The sequence below is a fragment of the Lipophrys pholis genome, assembly GCF_963383615.2.
Source record: "Lipophrys pholis genome assembly, chromosome: 2".
Lineage (NCBI taxonomy): Eukaryota > Metazoa > Chordata > Actinopteri > Blenniiformes > Blenniidae > Lipophrys > Lipophrys pholis.
The window spans coordinates 13,623,558-13,640,118 of NC_137636.1; the positions used below are offsets into that span (position 1 = coordinate 13,623,558).

General features: G+C 42.0%; 1 protein-coding gene across 1 annotated transcript; it reads left to right on the forward strand.

The window, feature by feature from the left end:
* The first annotated feature begins 356 nt into the window (after window positions 1-356).
* swap70a (switching B cell complex subunit SWAP70a) lies at window positions 357-10,543 on the forward strand. The gene is made up of 12 exons (XM_080490429.1): window positions 357-651; window positions 1,717-1,857; window positions 2,826-2,999; window positions 3,085-3,309; window positions 3,898-4,044; window positions 4,189-4,297; window positions 4,428-4,609; window positions 6,481-6,588; window positions 6,951-7,117; window positions 8,107-8,305; window positions 8,713-8,809; window positions 10,048-10,543. Exons 1-12 carry the CDS (start codon window positions 556-558, stop codon window positions 10,164-10,166), a joined length of 1,764 nt encoding a protein of 587 aa, XP_080346555.1. The 5' UTR covers window positions 357-555; the 3' UTR covers window positions 10,167-10,543.
* Window positions 10,544-16,561: the final 6,018 nt, after the last annotated feature.

The following is a 16,561-nucleotide window of genomic DNA, read 5'->3' on the forward strand; positions in this document are numbered from 1 at the left end:
TGTCAGACAGCCTAAGCAAGTGGGCTGGTTGGTCAACTCTGCCAAATCTCGTCAGAGATCACTGTTGGCTTTGAAGGTATGGTTGTGCATCAATACTGAAATCGTTAGTTACATTTTTGTAGAAAACCTTGAGTGTGAAGGTCACTGGTTCAAATCCTGGTTGTGGCAGCAAGGGCAAAAGAACTGATATCACAACCTTTACTGATACTGACTCTAATGCTGCACAGTAACTGAGAACAAGCCTGTTTTTTTTTTTTTTTTCCCCGGATACAACGCAAAGACGTGCGTGAAAGGCGCACCAATGTGTTTGCTTCCTTAACTCCAGTCCAAAGTGTCTGCCCCTTCGTCCTCAAACCGGACAAAGTGATGTCCAAGATGGATGGAGTCCATCTATTTCATTCATCATTATTTAGGACGCTATGTGGCGCCATCAGTGCATTAATATCTGCTGCGCCCTCAGCGTTGTTCCTGCTCGAGAGGCGGACAGTTTTAAAAAAGACACGCAGAATAACGCACAGATACACAGACGTGTTGAGAAAGGTGCAGTGAAACAAGATGTGGCTTCGGGAGGAGCTTTTAAAGTCGATATGGCACGCATTCACAGCCCTGGACCTGGACCATCGAGGAAAAGTTTCCAAGTCTCAGTTAAAGGTGCGTTTCACTTGTTTTTTTTATCACAAGTTCAGAGTTCGTGGAGGTTGAACAGCTCGCGGTATCTCTTCCCCCTTCCTTCTACAGATGTTTTACAGAAACACCAGCAAACTGCAAAACTTAGAAAGAAACTTTCCACCTGAGGTGTAAAAATGAATTGTACTCCTGAAGGTGCTGTTGAGTGCTTGTCTCAAAAACTACTCAAAGAATGAGTTATTTTTAGTTGCATGAACATTGATCTTACCCTCATGATATATCAACACGTCTCAGACATAAATGAATTATGGTATAGCAATTGGTTTGGACACAACTGTTGATACAAACCAGGAGTTGTTTCTCTAAAAACTTAGTGGTTATAAAAATACAGAATGAAATGCTTATTCAAAATGTTTGCGTATTTAATAGTGACTTTAAGGTGTGTAGGGATTTCTTATCTCATAAGGATCACATGGTAGCATTTATGTTTGGTTTTGGCAGTTTTCCTATCGATGTTAATAATTATCAAAGATAGTTAATTATTTTATTTAAAATGTAATCTGATCTGTATCAGATACCTTGGGAGCACCATCCGTTTAACAGGAAATGATAGCCAATCTAGACGATCTGAGTTTTTTGGCGTCCTGGCTCTGATGTCACTTTGCCCAGATAAAAAAAAAAAGAGTCAGACTCCTGTAAGGGTTTTTACTTCTCACACATACTCACTGGTCACCGCTGCAAAAGTCCCTATTTCTGGAGATTTATTTATATCATAGTCATGTCACTGTTGTTGATCTACCCTGGATCCACCTTGGAGAGAAGCATCACTTTTAAAATAAACATTTTTTGATTAGCATCTTACTAAATCTTTCCTTTCACCTGGACTAACCAATTCTGGTCTAAATACTGAAACATGTTTTGCCCTGTAATGCGCCAACTGTCAGAAAGAGCTTTAAAAAACCAAACATGATTCACCCTTTAACTTCACTTTTATTTCACAAAATGTGTATAATGTTGTGTGTTGGACGAATGCATTTCCACTATGTTTCCTCACTTGTAGTGTGCTTTGTTGTCAATGTGGTGATTCAGGTGCTGTCTTACAACTTGTGCACCGTGATGAAGATTCCTCATGACCCCGTGGCTCTTGAAGAACATTTCAAAGATGACAATGAGGGGCCCCTCTCCAACCAGGGCTACATGCCGTATCTCAACAGGTTCATTCTTGACAAAGTGAGGACAAACAGTTTTGTTTTGACTCAAACACAAAAAGGCTCATTCCATTTCATCCCATCCTTTATATTTTCTATCGGCAATGCAGCCGTCTGAAGAGTTACTTCCAATTTGCTTTGAAAACATGTAACACTGTGAAAAGAGCATTGAATAACAAATTCAATGTCCCCTCAGGGGCTCTGTACAGTAATAATAAAAAATAGTGATATAAATGGTATTTGTAGTGTACTTTACATTATGAAATCCTAAAGTGCTACAACCATAAATCAACCAGTATTCATAAAAACAATGATTGCATTTTTAAAAATAACATCATAGAAACTAAGAAATAGAAATGTTTTGAGTTCTTTTTTTAAGTGTCAATAATCATTATCGTATCATAATATACTGCACTCATTCGCGTCAGTATTCAAAAGTGCCATTAGGATTTAAGGTGCATGTCATAGTTCACCCGGAAAGAGTTCTAAAGCTTTTTTCTAATTTGGATGAATGTCAGTTATACAAACAATAAAAAATAGACTATGACTAATCATGATCTGCACTTCTTGTACCCACAAGTATGTATGTGTGTTTTTGGCTTTGTGATCAAAGTTATGTCATTGTTTTGATTGCAATGGGATTCATCTTTGTAGACATTTTGCTGGATTTGAGTCATCGTCCTGCTTCTTACTGTGTACAATAAAATATAGCAAACGTGGAGTTTTCTAAATGTAACTCTCATGTCAGTGGGTAAACTGCTGGAGTTTCACTCTTTGTACTCAGAAGCTGTTTGCTCGGTCTTCTCCAGTGGGCTCTGACTTGAATGAAAATGAGGCGTTTAATTGCAACATGTTTGTACCCCACATCCTGCAGACTTGAAGTTTTTGAAAGGAGACAAACTTTGCTCTCCTGTTTAGCATTTGTAAACACATTGCTGACTGGTGCTGAGCAGCCTGACTGTAACTGAGTGTTTCACTTCCCCTTCACAGGCACACCAGGATTTTGATGTACTGGAGTTCAATAGGATGTGCTGGACTCTGTGTTACAAGAAAAATATATACACTAAACATCTACTCATATCAGATGAAGACGCTTTCAAAGTCTGGTGCATTTTCAACTTTCTGTCGGAAGACGAATACCCGCTTATAATCGTCATTGAAGAGGTATCTGACAGGAAGCTGTGACCTTTCCCTTTACTGTTGGAATCACTTCCGAGCAAAAGTATTTAATATGTCCTTGCCTCTTTAGATTGAGTACTTCTTGCGAAAGCTGACGGAGGCCATGGACAGTGGATGGAGCGAGCATCGTTTTGCAGAATACAAGCTGAAGCTGAAGACAAAGACGCGCCTGACTGCATGGGAGCTGATCGAACTCGTGGGGATCGGTTACTTCAGCCAGGGCATGAACCGCCAGACTCTGTCATTGGGCATCAACGAGGTTTTCACCCAGCTCATACTGGATGTGTTCAAGCAGGTCAGACGCATGGTCCATGTTTCTCACTGTCCTAATATTTATTTACTGTCATTTATTGTGTTGGCTGTAAATCCCAAGTGCATTTTTCCAGTGAACATAAAGGCTTCATGCTTTTTTGTAAAGTTCAGTTTGTAATTGTCTCATGTTGACGAACTATATATTTAACAAACACATACTTGTAGTGTGAATCATAAGCCTGGTCATATTCACAAATCCAGTGTGTGTGTATATACTGTATATATATATATATATGCACATAACCCCCAATTTTAAAAGATACAAGTTGTTACTAAAGGTTTACTGAAATTACTGAACAGCTACACACCACATATGTGTTTATTAGAAGTTACAGCCGTGGTATGTGAAACACATGCCACTTATTCCCTGTGTGTTTGCAAATGGATAAGCTGTTGGGATGAATGTGGTTCAGATGGTAGAGTGGGTTGTGATTCAATCACAATATTGTTGGTTTGATCTCTCACATCACTCTATCCACGTGTCAAAGTGTCTTTAAACGACTAGTAATGCTGGTGGAGAAATGGGAGCAACTCAAGTGTTTTGATATACCTCCATGCTGTGTTGTTGCAGGGATACATGATGAAAAAAGGCCACAAAAGGAAGAACTGGACAGAGCGATGGTTTGTCCTTCGAACCTCCACGCTGTCGTACTACGTCTGCGAGGATCTGGTGGAGAAGAAGGGAGACGTTATTTTGGATCAAGGCTGCTGTGTGGAGGTGAAACATTCAGCTGTCTTTTTTTCTTTTTTAATATAACAACAACTACAATATACAATTCTGAATCTAGCTGTGAGCATGGATGACATGCATTCAACTTGGCATTTCCCAAAGGTTTTATTTCTATGTATATTTCTCCTGCAGTCTCTCCCCGAGAAAGAAGGGAAGAAATGTCTTTTTATCATCAAGTGTGCTGATAAAAGCTTTGAGCTCAGTGTGTCTGACAGAAAGAAGAGACAGGAATGGATTCAAGGTACTGGACACGTTACGTTACACTTCCTCGTCGCCCGGTCTCATCATTACCTCACCAATAGTGTTTCTTTTGAATCAACAGCATGTTAACAGCCTCTGTGTCTGTCCCGTCTCGTTTACTCTGGTGGCAGCCATTCAAACGTGCATCCAGCTGCTGAGTTTAGGGCTGATGTCTCCTCACCGGGAGGCTCGGCTGAGGCGCCGGGAGCTGCGGCGGAGGCAGCAGGGGGACGAGCTCGACCTGGCCGAGAGGATGAGGCAGCTACAGGCCGCTAATGAGGGCAAACAGAGGCAGCTGGAAGACCTGAGGATGGTCTGTGCTTCACTCCACCAAAACATCAGCTCAGATATCTACACAAATAACACAAAACAGATATCAAGCGATCTCATGAATATAATATTGAGCAATGTTTACATTGAAGAGATTATTTTCAATGTGTGTGTCCCACCTGAGAGGCGCGGAGGAACTTCAGGGGGGCTTAGCAAAGACATGTTCGTCTTCGAAAAGAAATCATAATGTAAACTATAGCATAGAAAGTAGAACTTGTATTTACTTTTACATTTGTTGCAATTATTGGGATGGATGGATGGATTTATTTTCATGGAGGTTAGTGATTCTCCAACACTTGAAGAAACGGGAAACACATTTTTATTAAAATAGTACAAACTTAAAATGTGTTGACAAGACTCTAGCGTCGAAAGCAGCACAATGGCCCATCAGAAAAAAGGATGAGATGAGAAAAGGGATGCCACGGGTTTTGAAAATGACCGTTTTATAATTATGTTTGAAGAGCAGGGAGAGGAAGTGAGGAGGTGTTTAAAAAAAAAGAAAAAAAAAGAAAAAGATTAAGACAGTGTGTGAAAGTGTTGCATATAATAAAGCAGCTGAAAATAAACCTTGTGCGACCGGACGGATCTTTCTTACTGAAAGATTCACTTCGGCTGCAAAGCAAATTCCTTTTTGGAGCACCATTCAGACTGGAGGCAATTCAAAATGCTTTAAAAGAACTTTACAAGAACATTCAGATTCAGTTTTAGAAAATGAAAAACTAAATCTACAAGCAATACTAGAAATGAACCATCACAGAAGTTTCATTAAGACATAAACTGATACAAACATTACAAACCGATGCCGTATCTGAGGAGGGATTCATGATGAACATGTTTTTGTCACTTTCATATTTATTTATTTATTTCTTGCATGACGGTAGCTCAGTTGGTAGAGCGCGCACATTCCAATCCAAAGCTTGGTGGTTTGATCTTTGCTTGATGACACTGTCTATGGAATTTGTCTATAAGTGTAACTGCTGTTTCTCATGTATTTACTGGGGATTACAGGGATTACGTAAGCCAATTGATCAGCGCTGAAAGCAAACTCACTGACAGAGGATCATTAGCATTAAGCCACACAGCGAGGGTGAACCTGTAACAACATGGAGGCTGAATGCTTTAAATGACTGCAAATAGAGAACATTTCAATGCATTTTATACCCGGAGGCTTTCTTTAAACTGTCATAAAGTTCAAACTGCAATTATTTTCTTTGAAATGTTCAACTGATTGTTTTATAAAACTATATTTAATTAAATTCAAACTATTAAGTTGTAATTTAATAACCAAAACAAATTGAACCAATGTGAAGTTTTCCAAAGATTTACACTTGAAGAGTGGTGAAAATGTGCTGATGTCTCAGCTCACATTCATCCTGGAGCGGGAACCTTCGGACACAGTGCAGTGGAACAGAGAAAGTTGCTTTACTGAGTTGCTTTCTGCTCACAATAAAAAAAGGGAAGCAAAAGTTTCCATGCAAATGAGAGGCACGTATCGGTGGACGACATCTGCAACTAATCTACTAGAATTGGTAAACATTATCTCTTACACCACACTTCTGCTTCTGTTCTACCATTTGGCCTTTCTCAAACGGGTAAAAATATTCTCTATCGAAACGCCTCATTACTAATTTAGAAAACGCCGCCCGGAAAATGAGTCAAACTGTTTAAAAATTTGTTCCTTCTTTTCATCACTCAGAAATGTATGCAAAGAAATACTTTGCTGAAGTGACGCGAGATTCCTCCAAACTAGATCCTCTTTATCTTCGGTGGTTGGTTGATGAATCTCCTTGCAGGGTTATGTGGATTCACGCCAGGTCGACAATTGATAACTAATTCCTCTTTTGTGCGTCACAGAAAATGGAAGAGGCTGCCGCTAAAGCAACACTGGAGGAGCTCAGGAGGGAAAAAAAACAGGCAGACCTGCAGGATCGTTACAGAAAGGATCTGGAGAGAGAGAAAATGGTACCCTGCCTCCCACAGCTCAGTTCCCTTTGTCCCTAAACATGTGTTGAGGCATGATGTTGCCATACTTACAGGAATAAAACTGAAGTGTTCGATTAGATCACTTGTTGTCTGCGGGCCAGTGCGCTCAGAGAAACTTCCCCTGATGTCGAGTCATCTGTTCTGCCAGACGAGCCAGCTCGTTACTCTTTAACATAATTCAATCATCATATTCCTCCTGAAAGGAGACTGTGTCATTTCAGCCGCTATTTGCAGAAGTAGATAAAACTACCCTGAAGCGAATGTCATAGTACCAACACAAAATGCTGATTTATAGTTTATTGGTTGATAAATGGACAGCGTGTGTGTGTTGACTCATCCAGGTCCGTCAGCAGATGGAGGAGCAGGTGGCCCAGAAGTCCAGTGAACTGGAGCAGTACCTGCAGCGTGTCCGCGAGCTGGAAGACATGTACCACCGACTGGAGGAGGCCTTGGAGGACGAGCGGCAGGCCAAACAGGATGAGGAGGCCATGAGAAAGCTGCAGGCCAGGTCTCAGAAACACGCCCACACACACACACACACACACACACCCCCACACACACACACACACACACACACACACACACACACTGAACAGCATGTGAGTGAATAAAAGCAGGAACTGATTACAGACATATCTCTCACTGTGTTAGATAAGGAAGCCAGACGAGCAAATATATAAATAGTTATAGTCTCATACGTTCAGCTGTTGATTTATTCCTTTTTTTATATTTATATATATATAAAGCCTGGAGGGTTTAAGTTTGTTAGTCTTCCATCATTGTTGTGCATGCATAACTTTGAGCAAAGCACACATTCCTTCAGAGCGGGAAGTAATGTAGTGCAAATACTATTGTATTTATGTACAGTTTCCAGGTATCTGTAATTAACTTGAATAATGAAAGAAAAGAAAAACCCAGATGACTGAGTGAGTGTTGGGGTCACTGAAGGGGTGGGCGAGGTGTATTTTATTTTCCAAATACCAGCATTCCCTAATTCCTGTAAATAACAAAATGACCTGATTTAACAAGAAAAAATCAAGTGAAGTTTGAATTGATTAAAACACCCATATTTAGAACTGAATATACTGTAAATGTCATAAAGAAAAAGGAAAATGAGTAAATTAGCTTCAGTGAGCAGCGATAAATGTAACAGGTGAAAAAGGAGCAACTGATTCCAGCCCAGATGAAACCTTTGAGAAAAGGTATTGATGATTGTTGGCAGAAAGATGATAAGCAGCATGTTTTTAACTTTAGTACTTTGAGCTGATTCAGTATTTCTATTCAGAAATTCTCTCATTATTTGACAAAAGAATCTGCCTAACTACTATGAAACCAACGTGTGTATTTTAGCCACTTCTGCCTCTACGACTGAGGTTCCTTTTTTTTTTTTTTTTTTTTTTTAAACAGATATAACAGGAGGAACATGAAAACAGTGTAGAATAACAGAAAACATGCAATAAATATGCGATCCATCTTTTTTGGTGTGTTTCCTGACAGGCTGCTTGAGGAGGAAGAAGCAAAGAGAGCCGAGCTGGAGCAGCTCCACCTGCAGCAGCAGAGGACGCTGTCTCAGGCCGAGGCAGAGAAGGAGGAGCTGCTGGCCGAGCAGCTGGTCAAGGAGAGAGAGCTGCAGGCAGCCGTGCAGCAGCTGGGGAGGCTGGAGAGCGAGAGTAGGGGGGCACTGGAGCAGTACCAGGTCAGAGCTGCCTCTGCATCAAATCCTCCGTTGGTCGGGCTCACATGGAGTGCTGCTTTTTCCTGTTTTTGATCAAGTTCTTTTTGGGGAAAGTTTGGGACCATTCCTCCCTTGCAAAGCTTGTATTTAATTCAGAGGAAAACAAAACATTTGACCTCTCAAGCTAGTAAACACATCAAGCACTACTGATCCAACCCTATCTGCATCAATTGCACAGAGTATAAAATCTGGTTTATTGTAAATGATAGGAAAAATATTAACTATGACCTTAGCAGCTATTCACCCATCTCTATGTTCACTGTTCACATGATCTGACCATACCTGTACTGCTACTTCATATATTTCATTCACACATTCATTTAAAGAATTTCCCTCTGGGATTAATAATGTATTTGTATATATTGTAGGTGGTATCGAGAAAGCTTGAACGAGCAGCGAACAAGACGAAGACTTGGAAGGACAAAGTGGCCAAACAAGAGGGGCTGCTGCGTCTGATCCAGCCAGGTACGACTCCTCACTGATCAGCACTTGACTCAAGAATTTACTTTTAACTGCAGATAATTTGGTGCAGGTATTTAACCATATGTGGGCACATTTATTCTCCTAACGGATTTCCCATTACATGTGCATCCAATCAAGAAACTGTTTGGTTCCCAGAAGAATAACATCTCTAAACTCATGCTGACACGCAGTTTAAACCTTCAACTTTATAGTCCTTCTCCTCATTCACTCTGCAATATATTTCTCTCATCAGTACTATGCATTTTTCTCCTATCTTTTACGCTGTATTGTATAAAGGCAACAGAGGAATTCAATTCTATTCAATCCTATTGACAGTAGAGAAATAAACTTCCAGAGGAACCTGTCTTAGTTCTGCTCATCTGCTCAATAAAAGAAAGGAAAGAACAGGACAATATTCATGATATAAGTCGACATGCTGCAGTCTGATCAGACCACAGTTCAGGCAGAACGTTACAGTTTGATAAAATGTAGTTAATGTGCGGTTCATGTTCACCCCTACTTTTGGCGGTGTGGTTCTGTAATAATTGAGGAAGCATCATTTTTCCATCACATGATGGGGCCATGTTAATGTGGCTACTGACTGGTTTCCCCCAACAAGTATTTTGTGCTGCTTGTTGAACCATGGATTTTCTTTTTCCGCATCATTGCATCTCATTTTGATAAGTGCTTCGTGCATTTCGAGAAATTCTGCGGTACATGAGCAGAGAATCCATAGCTGCTTCTATGTCGCTTTTTGATGAAGTTATCCTATTAAAGTTAGGAATTGAATCTGGGTGAAACCTTGGTTCCAGTTTTGGCCTCATTGGGTCACGAATGAGATGCGCATGAAGCTTATCAGACGACGTTTCAAGTCAAATTTGTGGTGTATGCAAGGCAGTTGCTAGTGTGCACCCTGGTGTGGAAGGTTTCAAACACACCTCTTCCTCCTGGACACCATGCAGCTGTGTTGATGCACACCAGAGTGTGAGCGTGGTGGTTCACACGCAGTCCACCAAACTGCACACAGCCCCAAACTGCTCAGCTGGTCTTGGCTAAAAACAGCATGTGTTAACATCGTCCTCGCTTCACTGCCAGACATATTTGCACGAAACAAGATCTTGTTTTAAAGCACCTTTCAAAAAAACAAACAAAAAAAAACTTGATGAAACTGAACAATGAAAAAAAAACTAGTTCATGTAAAAGTTCATGCTGTTGAAATACTTTCATCTATGTTCTTTTAGGAGACAAAGCGCCGCAGATGATCACTAACTGGGGGCCTGCGTCATTTACCAACTCTGAGCTGGAGCTGAGGAAGAAGACGTGGCAGGACAGTAAGATCCAGGGAGCTCAGGCCCAGTGAACGTCTAACTAGAGCACTCCGGGTGTGTCAGAATCACTCGCTCCTTCCTCTGCAAAAGAGACTATTGTATAGACCGGCTATAAAATAGATGACATACAGCTTAATCCTCAAACTCTTACCCCTTTGATTTCATCGATAACAACCCATAATGGCTTTGAAAATGATAGCAGCAACAACCTTTACAGAGAACCTCTAGGGATGTCACAGGCCAGTAAAACACTTTAATTTTAATTCTCCGTTAAATGTTTGTGATGGAAAGGTGCACTTGGACTTGTCATGTCTCCTACATCAAGGGAGAAAGAAGGTGCAACATTGTGTAAATGTATGTTTTGCTATACTTTTGCATCATCATTAAACCGTGTCATTTAAAAAGAATCTATTAAATGTTGTGTTGTGTCATTTCAATGTTTTTAACATGCAGTGTATGCAGAGAAGCCCAGGTAGCCCTGTTCCCTGCAACTTTCTCCAGCTCTTCTGGGGGGACCCCGAGACGCTCCCAGGCCAAGCCAGAGGTATAATCTCTCCAGCGAGTCCTGGGACGACCTCGGGACCACCTTCCAGTTGGATGTGCCTGGTAGACGTCTAAAGGGAGGCGACCAGGGAGCATCCTAATCAGATGCCCGACACTCCTCAGCTGGCCCCTCTCGATGAGGAGGAGTAGCAGCTCGACTTTGAGTCTCTCCCGGATGACTGAGCTCCTCACTCTGTCCCTCGTGGTACTTAAACTCCTCCACCAGGGTACCATACCCTTTTCCGTGAGAGGACCATAGACTCAGATTTGGAGGTGGTGATCCGCATCCCAACCGCTTCACACCTTGAATGTTCTGTGACAAACGGCAGGGAGACCGACTCATTTAGGAGTGACTCAAAACAGAACGCTCTCCCTCGTTTCTGAAACTGCTTGACTGACACTGCAACGGTTTGCATCTGGACAAGACAGTACGGCCTCATATTTTTATACAACAGTGAGTTTTAGCTTCTGGGAACAATCTGCTGTTATTGACATGATTTGAAACCATTTTATCCAAATAGGAAAAGATGAGTCAGTTCCCAAACTCTTTTGTTTCAGAGCGGAGCACCTAACTTGCAGGCAGAAGATAAATAACTGTAGCACACTGCCAGCAGCCCGAGAGGAAGGTGGTTCTTTTTAGAAGAACTGGGACCAAAAAGTCTGCAGATTTCTGCCACTTTTGGTGCCACTTTAACACACCTTTAAGATACATCAGTATCAGCAGTATCTACTTTTAGAAAAGAATACAGCAGCTCACAGCTTCTCTCTTCTCTGTTTTTCTTTGTGCTGCTCCTGCTTCTACTATGTATCCTGACCTTACTCGTGCCGTTTTAAAGTGAAATGTAATGGCAGTTGCTAGGCAACATGCAAGTTTATTTTCATTAAGTCTGTCTTTCGAGTACTTGTTTTAGTCATCCCTCATGTTGCACATTCTGCCTAATCTCCCACTTGAAGAGCCGCAGTGTACAGTTTTTACTAGATTCAACAACTTCACCATCTATATTACAAGTTATTGTCTTTCGAATGACTGCGGCCTGCAAATTATTCCTTTATGTTCATGAATTAACAAAGGATTTATTTGATGTGCTACAAAATTACAACATGAATAACTTAATGAGCTATTGTGTCCTTAAGGGAGACAAAAAGGAGGAGGGAAAAACAAGTTTTTTTTACATAAATTTTCTCTTGATTTTGGTTGAGAAGAAGTTTGTTTTTTCATTGAGTTTTTGTTTCCTATGTTGATTTCTGTCAGTGTGACAGGGATTTTTGGGTTAGTAGTTTTGTTGTGTTGACATTTCTCATCCTGAAGTTTAATAAACTGCTGCTTTATCAACTTTGACCTTGAAGTTGACCTGCTGGTTGAGAGGAAATAGGGGGTCTCGGTAGAATGTCCCTGGTTTGTCTGGGCTCCGGTCCTAACAGACTGCAGTCATTCTGTGCATGTGAACAGTGTCCACCAGGTGTCACTATGTGAACAGGATGCTTCAGCAGATGGTGATTCCAAACTTCAGACCTCTGCTTCTGGTCTCCTTTATTTAAATCGCTCCAGTGCTTTTTCTTTGAAACCACATGAGACTTCTTCTAGGAAAGGATATGGACCCCTCCTCTAAATTCTGATTGGAGGATTGATTCTTATTATAGTGAAGCCATACATCCATTTCCTTTCCTTGTTTGTCCACATGAGGTCATCGTAGCAGTATGGAGACAAAGTTCATAAACCCCTATCATCCCCTGCGACGTCTTCCAGCTCCTCAAGTCGGATCCCAATCCACTATTTGACCAACCAGGAATGTAAGTTCTTCTCATCCCACGTGAACATGTCTGGTTGATCTCAAATGAGAGACTATGAGGGAGCATCAAAAATCAGAAACCGGAACCACCTTACATCTGTTGTCAATACCCCTTCATCCAGTTCAGGGTTGTGCAGCGCTTGTGCCTAGCCACGCTAAGGAAGGCAGGATACACCCGAAGAGGTCACCGGGGCAACACAGAGACACGCTCACACTATCGCCTACGAGGAAACCGGAGTACCCAGAAAAAATTAATAAAATCCACAAATGCACAAAGTGACACTCAGCTCAGAAAGGACAGGCTCAGACTTGAATCATGACCTTCTCTTTGTGAGTGCTATCCACTACACCACTGTGCGGTCCTCCACCTGAACTACCTCCTCAACTAGCTCCTCTCAAAGACTGTAAAATAAAAGTTTCAAAGGTCTCCGTGTTTATTGGAGAAAGTATGTTATTACAATTTTCAAATCTAATTTTGTTCATTTCATTGCAAGTAAATACTTGTTCTCCGCCCTTCATCCCAAACGAAGGTCCTGGACTTGACCTGAATGTCTGTCCTTGTAAAGTCTCGTTACCTGTGATGTCGGTGATACAAAACCATTAATCTAATCCAACCCATTAAAACAGGTCACATACACAAACATTATGATTGATTCAAATAGTCTGAAAAGCGACAATAAATAAGGAGTTTGTCTCTGACAAACAAAGAAGGCTTTATTGTGTCAGGACACTCAATTCAGATACCCATCAAGGATAACTTTTGTTTGACTGATGCAAGAGAGAGGAAACACAAACTTCCCCATCGTGCCATGCACAGAACTTTAGATTGCAGAAACCCGAGCTGGTTCTCCACTCTTCTTTTTTATATGCAAACAAATGCAATCAGTGCAGACAGTGTTGGGTCAGTGCATGCTTCAGTTACCGGCCCGATTATATGACAGGTCTGTAGGTGTTTTACAATATGACCTTATTGTTCCAGTCTCCAGAAAGCAGGCTGAATCACACTTGATGCAGTTGATACGCAGCAGCGAGGTCTCCATTTTACTGGATGTGGGTGTCAAAACAAACAGTCCGTGCAACAATGAAGGACTGTTCTCACACGTACGCCTCACCTCCCTCTATCGCACCTTCACGTTCCAGGGTGGAAAGAGAGACGGCGTTACAGGAACATCGTCAGCGGGTGAAACTGTCAGCCGTGGGTTCATGTTTGTATCGTGCCTGCACAATAAGAGTCTCCATTTCCTGAACTGAAAACTATCAACCCACTTTAGTCCATGTGTCTTGGAGAGACACGATTGAGGGACAGGAGTTCATGTTGAGTTCAGAGAAGGAAATAAGACAAGAGCCTGCATTCACAGTCAGCATCTCTTGATACCAGCAGGTTCCTGAAGAAAGCTGGAGCCACACTGCTGAAATCCCTGAGCTAATACTGCAGATAGAAATAGGTTTTGATCTCACAAAAGATAACACAAACCTCATTGTTTTTGTTTTACAAAATTGTATGGATTAATTAGAAAATATTCTTGAAAATAGGAACACACCATTTGTTGTTGTTGCGGAGTCGTGGTTCACTGCCCGATAAACAGATTTGCTGTTCACATTTCTTCCTGAGGAGGTATTTATATCTCAGAATCTGAGAAAAATGTGGTGCCTTTTTTTATTTTTTTTTTATTATAAGGACTATTCTCAGAATTGGGAGTTGGTGATCTCCGTAGCTAAATTGCACAAGCCCCGACATTCCACGTATAAGGATATCTCTAGCTGTCTCACCCTCCACCCAGGGGTCTGAAAAGCAGCATAATGCCCATAACCAATTCATCTGATTCCTGTCCAAAACATCCTCTTGGAAACTGATTTGAAACTGGAACATTTTATGGGATTGTCTTCTGGTGGAAAAATGCCTGGCAGATGCTTGGTTTCTGGTTTAGATGACTTCCCACAGTGACCTCACTGAGCAACCCACATCGCCTCCACTGTGCAGTGAACAACATCAGGGCCTCGGATAAATCGCTGAAAGTGGGCTAAGAAAGCATACTTCAGAAACCCTCACATATATCCTTTGAAGCCACTAATCACATTAAATGGACTTTTTCTATTCATGGATGAGTGGGTTGTGTCCGGATAACATCATGTTGATTCATGCGTTTGATAATCCGACCAATAGACCCCCATGTTGCCGCCGGCATCTGACATCACCCTGATATCTCGGGCGGGACTCAATGGTGCGTGTCGAGCCGTTGAGATCAGCGCTTGGAAGAGGTTACGCTGAATTTCAGAGCAGGTGCCCGCCAAGAGCCCAAAAGGTTGCAAGTCGGTAGAGGAGGGCCCCCAGCAGCCCCTCACAGAGGCACCCAGGAAATGGAAACGGCTGCATAGCTCGTTCCCTGCACTCGGGGAACGAGGGCCGCGGGGATAATGGGATTTGTAGGACCAGTGAAATAAATCAGAATCATCTGTCACTGGAGTATTTTTGGGGCCTCTAGATGGGCCAATCAACATTTACTACAACCATGACTCCATTTGAAGATTAAGGATCCAAAAGCAACAGATACGTGCAATCTTGAATTTATAGACTGATTTTGATTTGTCTTCTTTTGTGACAGCGTTATGTTTCAGGCCAGCTGAGACCAATCACACTGAACTCAGAAGAAATGCCGCCAAGTTATACAAGGTCATGATTACACAGCAGTGTATTTAAAACACTGTCCTTCTTAAGGATAATAAATGCTTTCATCGGTAATGTGCTCCAACTTTGCAGAAGAAATCAATGAAGGACACACTAATGTTTTCTAACTCACGTCATGGTTACACAACAACAGTCTTTCATCTCCTTTAAACATTTACACTACAATAATTTGCCTGAATGTGGTTTCATGCAGTCAGGAGAAAACAGATACGTGAATCAGTAATTGAATAAAATGGCTCTCATGTAAAACAGCCCCCCCCCCCCCCCCCCCCCCCCCGCCTTTTCATGAGAAAACGATTCCTGTCGTGCCATTCCATGCGATCCTGCTGGATTACTTCCGCTGTGTCAGTCTGTTTGTAGGCAGACACTCTAATCTCCGTACCCAAAGCAACAGGCTAAATATGGAGGGAAGGTGCCAGGGTCTCGGCCCAGATGTTGGGCTGCTTCTGCTCTGCACCTGCTTGCCTGTGCGAGCCAGCTGCAGGACCGTGGAAGGGCACAGACACTTCCAAGACCCGCTCTTCCTCTGACCTCTGGTTCCTCTCTGACACCGGGTTTTCGAAGGATTGCGGGAGTCTCGTCCTTCACCGCCAGCCAGGCGCCACTCAGCCTGAGCTGGGGATCCTGCCCGGTAACGTATTCATTGCTGTCAGGAGAGACGTCCTCTCCAGGCCCTGCTGGCGGCTCCAAACCCAAAAAACAAAACACGAGTTACGAAGGTGTCTGTTTACCTTCCGCCGAGATAAAAATCCTTGTCAAAGACGAGATGTTTGGAAGAGGCCAGAAAAACGTGGCCATTCCCAATGTTTTGGAGCTTCTCTGTGATGAAAGCCTGCAGCTCTTCAAGGTTCCAGCCTTCTGAAATCTATCCCTCCGTCCATCCATCCATCCAATAGTATGACCAGAGTATTAAGATCAGTTCACATCATTTGGTAAAATAACTTTCCTCTCTGAATAACACAAGGAACCAAGACTGATTGATTTCACTAAATAAAAGTAAGTAAACTACATAACCTTGGACAAACAGTCCTCCCTTAAAAATGCACTGGTGTTTAAATCAATATCTGGAGACATTCCTCGAAACTGGACCGTGAAGCTCGGTGTGATCTGCTCCACTTTCAGTCATCTGATTAATTCCTCATTTCACCTCCTCATATTCAGTATCTGTTCTCTCTGTGTTTTCCTCTTTCGCCCCAGTGTCCACTGCTGCTTGCAGGGACGTCGCAAAGTGTAAAAAAATAATAAAGAGAAAACGCTTTAATTCCTCCCCAAAAATGTTCGTTTTTTTCAGATTTATGCATTTGCAGCATTTTAGTCAGTGATGGACGTAACACAGCACGGTGACGCACGTTCCTCTGTGATACTCCGAACAGTTGATCTCTGCAATCAAACGATGGCCACAAGAAAA